This window comes from Poeciliopsis prolifica, unplaced genomic scaffold (assembly GCF_027474105.1).
Source record: "Poeciliopsis prolifica strain line A6 unplaced genomic scaffold, Auburn_PproV2 SCAFFOLD005, whole genome shotgun sequence".
NCBI lineage: Eukaryota > Metazoa > Chordata > Actinopteri > Cyprinodontiformes > Poeciliidae > Poeciliopsis > Poeciliopsis prolifica.
In genome coordinates, this window is record NW_026562380.1 from 1,160,585 (window position 1) to 1,172,929 (window position 12,345).

General features: G+C 38.6%; 1 protein-coding gene across 1 annotated transcript; it reads left to right on the plus strand.

Moving 5' to 3' along the window:
* The first annotated feature begins 6,575 nt into the window (after window positions 1-6,575).
* Window positions 6,576-9,053, plus strand: epcam (epithelial cell adhesion molecule). Its single transcript, XM_055029113.1, has 9 exons — window positions 6,576-6,930; window positions 7,265-7,372; window positions 7,462-7,726; window positions 7,799-7,870; window positions 7,949-8,012; window positions 8,129-8,227; window positions 8,302-8,499; window positions 8,583-8,627; window positions 8,726-9,053. The coding sequence occupies exons 1-9, from the start codon at window positions 6,861-6,863 to the stop codon at window positions 8,744-8,746; spliced, it is 942 nt and encodes a 313-aa protein (XP_054885088.1). The 5' UTR covers window positions 6,576-6,860; the 3' UTR covers window positions 8,747-9,053.
* The last annotated feature ends 3,292 nt before the right edge of the window (window positions 9,054-12,345 follow it).

The following is a 12,345-nucleotide window of genomic DNA, read 5'->3' on the forward strand; positions in this document are numbered from 1 at the left end:
TTCTTAGATAATGAGATTCTGGTCTGAGCTCCTTTCAGAATGAGATGTTTTAGGGCGTCTTGTCACTTTAAATCCAAATAAGTTGCTGCTGGCCACACCCTCAAAATCCAAGTTTACACTTACACATGAAAATGGCTGCAAACAGATTCAAAATTATACAGCCATACATCTTTGGAAAGCAGAAGCAGAGGCTTGGGTTGATAGGTAATGTGACTTAATGATCGGGAGGTTTCACTCTCTGTAAATAGTTTCCTCCAATGTTCTCTGCTGTTTGTTCAGGAAACATTAATGGCGTAAAGCAAGTTAATCCTGACTGCATTATTAGTCCATTTGTCACCGTATTTTTCAGAAATGATCCAGGCTAATCTAATCTACCTTTCTAATCTGGAAAGGTAGATCGTTCCATAGAACAGGAGCAACAACAGAAAAAGCCCGATCTCCTTTCCTCTTTCGTCGGGTCCAAGGAACTGTCAGCAATAGCTGATTATTTGATGGTAGGGTTCTGGACACAGACTGAAATTTTAAAAGGTCCCGAAGATAAGGGGGATCTAACCCATTTAAAACTTTATAAGTTAATAAGAGAATCTTAAAATCTTTGCGATAAACAGCAGGCAGCCAGTGTAGGGAGGTCAGTCTGGGCCTCCGCTGGTCAAGCTTCCTGGTTCCTGTAAGAAGCTTTTATTTCGGTAAAACACTTGGGAAAGTCCCAACTAAGGCGATTGCACAAATGTTTTTGTGCAACTCTGCTGCACCACACCTGAACATAATAATTGTGTCATTAGCGAGATGCAGGAGAACTGATCTCCACAAGGAGGAGGTAATTAAGCCATTTCATCCCAGCGTTTTGTAAAAACTGTAGCACATGTAAAAACTGTAGGACACCTGGAGGACTGGAGTTTGACACATGTGCTCTAAAGTTTGGGATGTCTTGTGTGCCTCCCGTGTGTTGTTGCTGGACAGATGGGACTTTATGCGCACCCTGTGATCCGCCTTGGCTCCTTTTGGGTCGGCTCGAGCAACTGTGTGGAGAGCTGGGCCACCTGACCTGAAGGCAGGGGCTCTGAGGAGTGTGCAGACCTGACTGGTCGTCCAGGAATGTTTTTGTATTTTCATGGGATAATGTGACATATCCATGCAAGCTTGATCTCATAGTTTAAAATCTCGGTTGAGGATTTAAAAGGCTTTATAATTCTATAGCTGCAAACACAAGATTGGGTAAATTGGGTTGTAAAATCATCAGAAATGGATTTTCAGTCTCTTGTGAAATGACTGTCACATACTTTGCAGTAATGGAGGAACAACATTTTAAACAGGCGCTGACTCACCAAAGAAATATTGAAGTTACAGTTGAAGCGATGCATGCAAACAACCATCAACCACAATGTGTTCTTTTAACATTTTTGTGAAGCTATGAGGAAGTTGCATTCCTTCCCTGCAAGGAGCTGGTATTAAAGGACAATAACGGATTTTTAGCATTTGATTGAATTGTGTTTTCAGCAAGCAATGCCTGGACAAAACTTGAAATACTGATGCAGAAGAAGCTGGAGCATGTGTCAGCTTGTTATTTTTTTTATTCTTTTTAAAGTCTACTCCCACCAAAAGAATGTAACACACAGACTTTGTGCAACATCTGGATCATAAACTGGGAACATTGCTGGGGGACTGACTCACTTCCCTGATAAAGAAGAGCAAAAGGCTTCAAATTAAAAAATGTATTCATTGCAGTCACATTATGTCACATTGGAAACTTTTTCAAACTCTTTTGTTAGCATTCAATGCTTTATGATTCCCTGGGAATTAAGGAGGGAGTGACTCAAAGGCTAATTATCTCTGATCATTTTCAGGAAAGGAAAGAGAGCAATCCATTTGAGTCGAGCAGATGTGGGTCAATCTCACACAGTCAGGAAATGTTTTTCACTTGTCTGGACCTGCGCACCATCTGACCTTAGACAGAGGAATAGTTTCTGCAGAACTGAAATGGGATCAAATAACGCTGGAGATTAACTGGAGTTGGTTTTGTGAACAGGATGTTGAGAGTGTAGAAAAAGATCCACCTACATGCCATCTGGTTGAAAGACATAGAAAGTTATTTTTATTACCTCTCTTTTAAAATTTTTTCCTTCTTTTTCAAAATTGTTCTTGATTTTGTTTCATTTCCTTTTTCCATAGCAGCTTCTTTCTTTCTCTTTCCATTTATTCCTACTTTTTTCTTTTTCCCGTCACTTAATTTTTCTTTTCATTTGTCTCCCATTTATTTCCATTTTCCTCCAAAACAACGTCATAATCTCTGAAATACAACGATGCATTTTTTTAAAAATATGATGGCCTCTACTAGAAGACTAAAACTCCTTCCTTGGGTCAATTGACAGGATTGAACTGATCTTCACAAAGCAATCCTCCAGCTGCAGCTGATCCAGAACGCTGCTGCTGGAGGTCTGACTAAAACTCTTCAGTCCCCACACTGGATCCTTGTAGCTCAGAAAACAGACTTTAAAATACTGTTTACAAATCACTGCATGGCTCAGCACCACAATATATCAAAGATCTGCTGGTGTCATAGCAATCTTCCAGAACTCTAAGGTCTTCTGGTTCTGGTCTGCTCTGAACCAGAACCAGTACCAAACACAGAGACAAAGGATTCAGCTTCCATGCACCACGAATCTGGAACAAACTGAAAAGCCGCCGAAACACAGAGTTCCTCTAAATCAAGGCTAAACCCAACCTGGTTAGTTGCTTTTGATTCGTAACGACTCCAAACTTGATGATATTTGACAATATGTAATGTTTGCAGTTTGTTACTGTTATTCAAAGCACTTCAAACTTCCTGCTGGAACCTTATTAATTTTTGTCTTTATTTCATAATGATGACATTTGAGAATATGTAAAGTTTCCTTCATGTTATGCACCTTGTTGCTGAAATGTGCAATATAAATAAAACTTTTCCCAGCCTTGTTTCTGCGAATCGGCGACATGCTGCACATCATCGCAGACAAACTGGACCTGTGGGAATGAGTGGCAACAACGCTTTTCACAGCTTAGACAGTAAGACCATTTGGTAAAAGTACAAATAAAAAGCTTTCTTGAACATTTTAACCGTTCATTCCCAACCACATGTGACTGTGAGAAAATTCATGCTGTCATCAGGTTTAATATGCATCATGATTGATGCCTTCTGGGAGAAATAACGACAGACCAAACAGGTTTTAGGCTTACTGGGAATTATTGACTGTTAGGCAACATTATAAAAACATGTTGGTCAAATAATCATCAAAGAATCATCTGTAGCATTATGACTCATGTTATCTGGATTCATTTGTGTGTTTTTAAAATATTTTTCTTACTGGTTACTTTGCAAAAAAACAAAATCTTACCAAGAACTTTTGGTCTATAGTGTCTAGTGCAAATATCTTAGTAAACTTGAAACAGACAAAACTTTCTTAAAACTAACTTTTTAGTCTGATATTGGAGCTTATTTTAAGTAAATAATTTCTCGATGAATATTGATGAAGTTTTTGTTCTATTGTCAAATAAATTAACTCATAAGACATTTTTTTCTGTTATGAATTAATTTATCTGCCAAAAGAAGCAGTACTTTTCATAAATATTAAGAAATGATTTACTTAAAACAAGCATCTAGATTCTGCTGGAAAGTAAGGTAAAGGTACTGAATTATTTTTTTATGCAGTTCCTCAAACATTTTATCTCAGTTTACAGCATGACATGCATTCAAACAATAGCAAGGAGACTCTTCCTCTGATCTAAACCTGGAGACAACATTTGTACTAAACTATATTCCTAGAAAAATATTTACACAATTACAATTAACTAACAACTTCAACACTAAGACAAAAGCAATCTGGGGTCAAACAAAAGCCAAAAACATCTTCCTTCCCTCTCAAACGATGGATTTTCCCAGTGAGGCTGATTGAAAACACCAGGTCCTGGTCAGCACTGATTAACTTGACCAGGTGACCTCAAAGAGACGAGAGAATAATTAACACTAAATATTAAATACAGCAAGTCACTTCCTCCAAACAAAAACAATACATTTACCAGATAAATTAGAATATAGGAAGTACAAAACAACAGCAGCCGTTGGGGAGGAGAGGGAAGCAAATCACAACAGGACATTATCAGTGAAATAAAACACAAGAGTCAGATCATTGTAACGCGCTTCCGTCTCAGCGTTCAGAAACGCGTTGCTAAGCATTCTGGGAAATACTTTCCACTCCTGTCTTTTTCTTCTTTGAAGTTTTCCAAATGCTAACCTAAAAACTCTTGGAGGTTTGACAAAATTAATAAGAAGTTAACACAACTTGCTATTGTAAGTTCATCTTTCACAAACTCACAGTTAAGTTCGAAATCTAAAACTCTCTGAATTTATTTGACTTAAACAGTAGAAGAAAAACGCAGCTCAAATGTTTTACAGTGTAGAGGTTTGGGCGACTCCAGGAAATGACAACCAGACTTTGCTCCTCCTATATTCTGTTCTGCTTTTTATTTAAATTTGTGCTTCGGTTGCTTCATACCAGCGACGCTCAAAGCGTTACTTCTAATCAAATACTTTCCCTCCACTGAATTTATAACAAAAACTAATGAGTCAGCTCAGAACTCCTGAGAACGCTCTTTCACCTGGATCGAGACCCGAGGCTGTGACTCAATCATCTCTGCTGTCAGTGACTCACAACAACTGAGTTTTTTTTGTTTTCAGCCTCCAGTTTCTTCTATAATAAACGCCTGATGATGTTATCCTGTCAGCGAACGAAACAATAGCAGATACACAAACAGGACGCTGGTTTTAGTTCAACCAATAAAAGATTCAAGCTGTTTATCGCATTGTGTCGAAAATAAGGTTAAATCACATAAGAAAACTGAATAATAGTTGAGGAAATAAACATAATGTTGCAGTCTTTCCTCTAAAACAAAAATGAATAAAAAACATAACTGTTTTATCCACTTGACGTTCAGTTTTACTGGTTTAGCTCCACATGCCGTAGCACAAATATTGTGATATAATGAGCTTCAATAGTTACATCAGACCATTTCTCTCATTTTATTCCGTCACAACCACATATTTTAATGTTTTTTTATTAAGACTTTGTGTGATGGACCATTAGAAAGTGGTACATAATTGTGAAATATAAGGAAAATGTTTTTTTTGGTTTTTTTTTATTGATTATTAGTCATGTATTGGGGGCTGCACAGTAGCACAGTTGATAGCACTGTTGCCAGAAAATGGATGGATGGAAAATGGATGGATGGATGGATGGATGGATGGATGGATGGATGGATGGATGGGATGGATGATGATGGATGGATGGATGGATGGATGGATGGATGGATGGATGGATGGATGGATGGATGGATGGATGGATGGATGAATGGATGGTCATGTATTACACAACTGGCATTTAAGCAGAGTTTAAATGGCAGTTTTTACATAAAAGTTACTCATAGTTAGGGTTTTTACTGATAGGAGTATTTCCATTTCACTGTACCTTTTACTTTTACTTGAGTAACATTTTTTATAAAGTATCACTACTCCTCTACTTTAGTAAAATTTCTGAGAAGCTTTCCAGAATGAAGAACAAACTAAAAATGCCTGAGCTGCAGACACACCTTCTGTTTGAGTTCAAGTGAAAGAGTTTCTTGTTTGTGCACAAGCTCTGATCTAAATGTAGGAAGACATTTTATTTTGTTAGATAACTTATTTCCAATAGCTATTAGCTTAGAAAACTAGTTAAATCAGTACACTAATCATGTAATGGACTATATTTTTAATAAGTTAGAAGTGTTTCATACCATAAAAACTTCTCAGCAAGTTTTCTAAGATCAGCAAGCAAACACACATTAAATATGCTAATCATTGTTCCAGTTCATGTTAATCATTGTTCCAGTTGTTATGAATCAAAGGGAACTCTAAACAGGTGGGGGCAGGGGGGTTTGTTTTGTTTTTTAATTGACTTAAATGAATTCCTTTTTTTCTGAAAGTTTGTTCCAGATAACCAAGACTAAACTCATGGCATAAAATGTATTTGATAGTATTCACATTTTCAATAAACAAATGTTAAAATGCTAGCTCTGTGGTAAAATTCAAATGTTTATGGGGGGCTGCTGAAAGTGAGGGGGCTCCAAACAGCCCCTTGGTTCACTTTGCCTGGAGCCGGCTCTGCTGGAGGTCTTAAAAATAAACAATAATTTATATTTACATTCTATGTGAGAAAGAAACTTGCATGGGTGGGGCACCAAAACTGGTGAATAGCCCTTTGGCTCATTATGTGAATAATCTTCTGATGCTGTTTGAAAATTAACTTACTTGTTTTGATATAAACAGATTTTACAAAGTGTTGCTAATAAAGGCAAAACTGAGACAGAAACAAAATAAGAAATGTTTACCAGCCGAAAGCAGAAAATATGTCAACAGAGAGACAGACCGAAACAGGCAACAAATAAGGTCAGACCGGAACCAGGTGAGCGTCAGTTTCGCCCACTCCCTCCGCCCCTCTCCGTCACCGTTTATGCAAATGAGAGTGACGTAAAGCGCGGCTTCGTTTATAAATCTACTCTATCGCGAGTGTTTTTGTCAGTTGAGGGCGACAACAAACTCCACGGATTACAATCAGCAGGAACTTTGCTCCTTCCTCACCACACCTGAGGTGACGTTGCTCTTTTGTGCGCGCGCGCTCCCGCTGAAGCGTCTCTCCAAACAGGTTCGGCCGGTAGACACACCTGCGTCAGAAGGAAAAAGGAAGTATTGTTGAGCGCCTGCATCAGTCTTTGTCTGACCTCTGCGGACGACGGACGCTCAGAGAAACGCTTGTTTTTTTTAAAGGAGAAGAAAATTTATTCTTTTGGAAACTATGAAGGGTTTCATCCTTCTGGCTCTGGCTGTCTTTGCAGCTTTGCAAAAACAGGCAGATACTGCTGCCTGTAAGTATCGTGAACTGATTAGGTTTTATAACACTTACATAATCTCTCTCTCTTTAATATTGTATAACTTTACATTTGGTGTCATTTTATGTTTATTTTAATGTTTGGAAGCTATTGAAGTCGTTCAGATTGGTAGAGGTGGGGGATGGGAGCTCCACCTCACTCTGGGGACTTTGTCAGTTTGCGGAAACCAACGCCCAGGTGTTAAACAAACCTGCCGGAATACCTGTTGATCCTTCCGACTGACTATTTTCCAAATAGCTGGGGCGCAATAAGTGCAGGTTGTGGTGTTCACCTCTGATTAAACACAAATTTGTCTTATTTTGTTGCTCAGGTACATGTACAACAATGAAATGGGTCAACTGTGAGGGTAGCTCACCCAATTGTGCATGTAAAATCACCCTGGATGACGGTTACAGAGAAAGCATCGACTGTGAAAAATGTGAGTAAACTATATATGTTGTGACACATGTGTGCTGCATATGTTTGGTTGTGTTCTCATGTTTTTGTTTTTTTATCGTCCACCTTTAGTGATCCCAAAGTGCTTTTTGATGAAGGCTGAGATGTTCAGAAGAAGAATTGGCCAAGACGTCCGTCTAAACATCGGTGGAAAGCCAAATGAACACGCCATTATCGACAACGACGGTATCTACGACCCAGAGTGTGACAGTAATGGTAACTTCAAGGCCAAGCAGTGCAACAAGACAGAGGAGTGCTGGTGCGTCAACAGCGCTGGTGTTCGCAGAACCGACAAGGGCGATAAGAACATGAACTGCTCCAAGCTGGTGGAGACATTGTGAGTGAAACTGCTGTTCTGGCTCCAGGTGAATGTTGGGAGGTGACGTATTTAACTTTTTTTTTTTTCCAGCATGGTTCGTCTTGAGCTGACTCACAAAGAAGTTAAGTCTGACAGTAAGGTGAATGTAGAGGCTCTGCAAAAGTAAGTTTATGTAACAACTCCACTTTTATTCTGACTTTGTTTGACTAAATTCCTAATGAAAACCTTTCCGTCCTACAGTTCTGTAAGAAACCTCCTCCAAACCCGTTACCAGGTCGACCCCAAGCTGGTTAAAGAAGTCCAGGTGAGAACTTCTAGCCAATGACTGGAGCAGTTTGCTTTGCCACATCTTACAACTAGATGCAACTGGATGTCATGAAAACAGATCCTCCTAATGAAACCTTTGCGTCTTAATTTCAGTATGACCCAGATGGTCGCTACATTGTGATAGACATAGAGAAGGAGAAAGGAGACCGTACCGTTAACCTTGGCAACATGGCCTACTACATGGAGAAAGATGTAAGTTTCTAAAAGTCTCTGATACAGTTGAGTTGTTCTGGAGGGATCCTCACTGACTTTCTCTTCTCTTGCAGCTGAAGGTCTCCCCTCTGTTCTCGAACCAGACGGCAGTCCAGCTCAACGGGGGCAGCCAGAAGCTGGACCTGAATAAGATTGTGGTCTACTACGTGGATGAGGAGCGTCCAACTATCACCATGCAGCACCTGACAGGTGGCATCATTGCCGTCATCGTGGTCGTGGTGCTGGTTGTGGTCTTTGGCCTTCTGGCCCTGGTGAGTGCAGTTAAAGTTGAAAAGCCTAAATCTCCTGCAAGAACCTTTATGGATCTCTAATCAATCTTTCTTTCCCGGTGTAGTTCTTCATTAATCGGAAACGGCAGCAGCGCTACAGCAAGACTCGGGTAAAAGCAGCTTCCTGCACTCTGTCACTGTAAAACCAGTTGCTCTGCCATGGATTTTGTTTAACCAGACTTTCTTTTCTCTTTTCCTAAAAATCAAGAACGGGGAGTCCAACAACTAGAGCAGCAGGAAGTCTATGGAGAGTCATCCGGAGGGAGAGCGACATTTTGTTGGTCTTTATTTGAGAAACTGAGATTTGTTTCCAGAAACCTTTTTTTTTCTCTCTTTCTCTTATGGTTGCCTGTTTATTTATAACATGTGGAAACTCTTGGCACAACATTTATCTGATCATGACTTTGTTTTTTTTTTTTTTTTCTGGTTGATATAATACATTTTAATGTTAGAATCTGATCAAAAGATGGAAATTTCTTAGATTGTACAGTTTCTTATGATGTTTGACTTTTTAATAAAACCATTTTTGAAATGTATTCTGGAGTTGAAGTGTTTTTTGGCAATATAAAATTCATTTTAAGTGAGAATTTGTTGTGTAACACTTTGATCTGAAATGATTTGCCTGACGCGTTTAGTTGCAGTTTCAATGGAAGGTTTTTTTTTTCTCAGGTGAGAGTCACCTGGGTGTGGCGCCTCTGGCAGCTTTGTTTTCCATCCAATGTCACTCGACTTTGAAAGCTGCTGTATTATGTAACTTTTTCTAAGGTAGTCTTGTCATTTAATTAATTCACTAAAATATACTTGCACACACCGTAGGTTCATTTACTGGGAATTTCTTGTCTTATCAACAGAACTGCCTTCTTTGCATGTTGAAGCAGTTGATCTGGTTGCTTAAGTCAACATGCTTATGTCTTATATAAAGACATTTCTGTCTTTATATAGGACAGAAATGGAAAATTCAAGCTTCTAGAGTCGTGAAACAACTCAGGTGGCGAGAGCAAAACTTTCCATAGAAGCTGAATTCTGAAAACTTCCCAACAAAACAACGTAAACAAACTGAACGACGTGTTGTAGTTGTTTACCGATGCCTCACCCAGTTTGTACCCTTCTGCCCGCCCTTTGTCTCCGTAGAAACTAGGCCCCAAAAGCAGGTTTTGTAAGTTGTTCAGGCAGGTCAGAGTGTCTTTTATCTCCCCTCCCCCCGGCTCTCTGCCTTACAGGAATGAGGGCGGGCCTGGCGCTGTCTGCACCTGTTGCAGGTATGGCACGACGGTTCCCTCTGCACCAATTAGGAGGAGGAGGCAGGAAAATGACTGAATGTTATGATTTCTGTGGCTTTATGTATCTTTCCATAGGTTTTATGACTCACATTTACAGAAACCAGTTACGCATTCATCCCTCTGTCCACAAAACACTAAAAAACATTCCACTGTCTCACACTCTCTTAGAGGAAAACATAAGTTTAAGGTATAAAAGTGCACTGTCATTTAGTCAGTTTGTAAGATTTTTCACATTTTAGCTTTTAAAACACCAGAATTTGCACTTAACTTTCTAGTTTTGTCAGTCGGACATCATTTCTAAGAATTAAGGTGCTGTGATCCAACAGTCGTTGCACCGTGTATCAAATTATTATGCAAGTGATATTTTCTTGTCAATGCAAATGATGGTCAGTATAATTTTCAAGTCAAACTATTACAGTATAAATCAGATTTCACTGAACAAAGCTCCTCATGAGAACAGTATTTTCTTCAAAAACATTTCCTTTCTTCAGTAACACTTGAGTAAAATAAAAACAGAAGTGCTAATTTTACCTGAGAAAAATTTTGAGTTAATTAATATTTATGTTGAAGCCTATCTGATACTAAGGGACAAATAAAAAAAGAATGATTGAAGGCAATTTGATGGTTTGAAAGTAATAACCCAAGTTAGCAATAAATCATAAAACAATGTATACAGATAGACAATATCAATTGAAAACATATCTGATCGGATATTAAATCTATTCAACTTCTCACTGGCATTAACTCTTTGGTAATAACCGGCTGGCTTCGACTCATTCTGCTTAAAAATAAACTACAACAGCATGAAGTGAAAACTGGATAAAACACAAATGTCACCTTCCAATCACAAGACTACTATCCTCCTCACTGAGCCACAGTTGCTCCAAATATATTAAAAATATCTTTACTTCTACATTATTTTGCCTGAAACTGCCTCACAACTTGTTACTTTAGGTTGAATTTCCTCTCATCAGTTGAATTTTTCTATTGTTGAAAATGGTGCAACATTACGTTTACGTTCTGTTTGCTTTACACCGTTACAGTGTTTCCATTAAATAAGAAATGCAATTAAAATCATATGTGAATACGTTTATTCACACGTTATTAAAAGTACCATTTTCTGTCATCTTCTTTGTCTTTTCTGTCAGATAGTAGCATCTGGGTGTTGATCACATGACGTATGATGCAAAAAAAAGTGTCACCATTGCATTTTCCTGTCTTTATCTGCCTGTAATTTCAGCCAGCAGGTGTGTTAAGGCTCAATATCTGGGCTGCGGAGGCAACGCGTCCTGGGTGGCACCATCAGTTATTGGTAACCATTGCTAATCCACCTCATCTTTTTGTTTGTTTACATCTCTTTCCTGATGATAAAGTGTTATATTCCTGTTCTGTGCATAAACAGTTGCATCTTCAGTGTACTTTGACTTCATCCAATCTGATCTATCTTAGTTCCAATTGATGGTACATGTTGACAAAATAAAGAACATGTTGTTTGGACGACTGACAATCTTTCTGTATAAAACTGAAACTGGTTCCACACTCATTAATGTCCAAATTATGTATATCAATCATATCTGCCATGTCAAAAATTGATATTTCACAGATTAGAGGTTTTGTTCTTACAAATAAACCAGAAAGCAAATTTTCCCGAGATGCAGAACAACTTTGAATTCAGGTTAAACTGGACCTGTGATATTTAAATTGTTTACAGTGGCAAACAGAGTCCGACATGTCGTATTGTGCTTTGAAGAACATGTTTTCCATAAAGAATGCTCCATTTCTTACAGATTATAATCCAGAATCCAGACAACACAACTGCAATACTCTCACTTTGAAAAAACTAAACTGAGCTTTACGTTTCATTCTCTGTGAAACCCAAAGACAGTAAGACTCGCCCAAACAAGACAGTGCCGCACAGTCTTTGACACAAGTGAGTCAACCGATTCCAGTTATTCTCTTTCTCAGAAAGGCCTGAAGGCAGAAGGGGATTAAAGTTTTCCGCTCTCCTGGCTGTTCAGTAACTAGGAGCACAAAACAAAACCTACTCTACACTTTGGACACAACCAGTTCAGCAAACCTGAAAGTCCTGTGGTTTAGAAAACAGCCGCATACTGCTTATGCTAAATAAGTGTCTGCATTTCATTTGGTTTCACTTCCTGTTGCGGGACTGCAACAGGAAGTCATATCATATCCAAGTCCTGAGTGCGTGGCGATAATCACAAGACCCAGGGAAAAGTTAAAGGCAAAGCATAGTCTGCAAGAAGAAAAATAAATGCTCTCTAACTTTAACTCTGAACAAAATGACCATTCTGTTGTTCTTGAAGCAAATTCTGAACAGATTATTGAATATTTCACCAAACACCTTTCACATGAAAATATAAGAACCTTGCATCTACACTTCAAAGATATTTACAGTAATATGGTGCATTAAGAACTTTTTTATTAGTTCTGAAGTTGAGCTGTTGGGAACAATAAAATGTCATGGAAAGAATAAAATGTGAAGAACTTCCAACTTCTGCTCTTTGGTCCAGCTCTGCATCCATATACT

Bases quoted from the DNA above. Each gene is read 5' to 3' on its own strand.
- epcam (XM_055029113.1), top strand. From the start codon at position 6,861: ATGAAGGGTTTCATCCTTCTGGCTCTGGCTGTCTTTGCAGCTTTGCAA. The intron at 6,931-7,264 runs GTAAGTATCGTG...TTTGTTGCTCAG, and splicing joins ACAGGCAGATACTGCTGCCT to GTACATGTACAACAATGAAA. The intron at 7,727-7,798 runs GTGAGTGAAACT...TTTTTTTTCCAG, and splicing joins TCCAAGCTGGTGGAGACATT to CATGGTTCGTCTTGAGCTGA.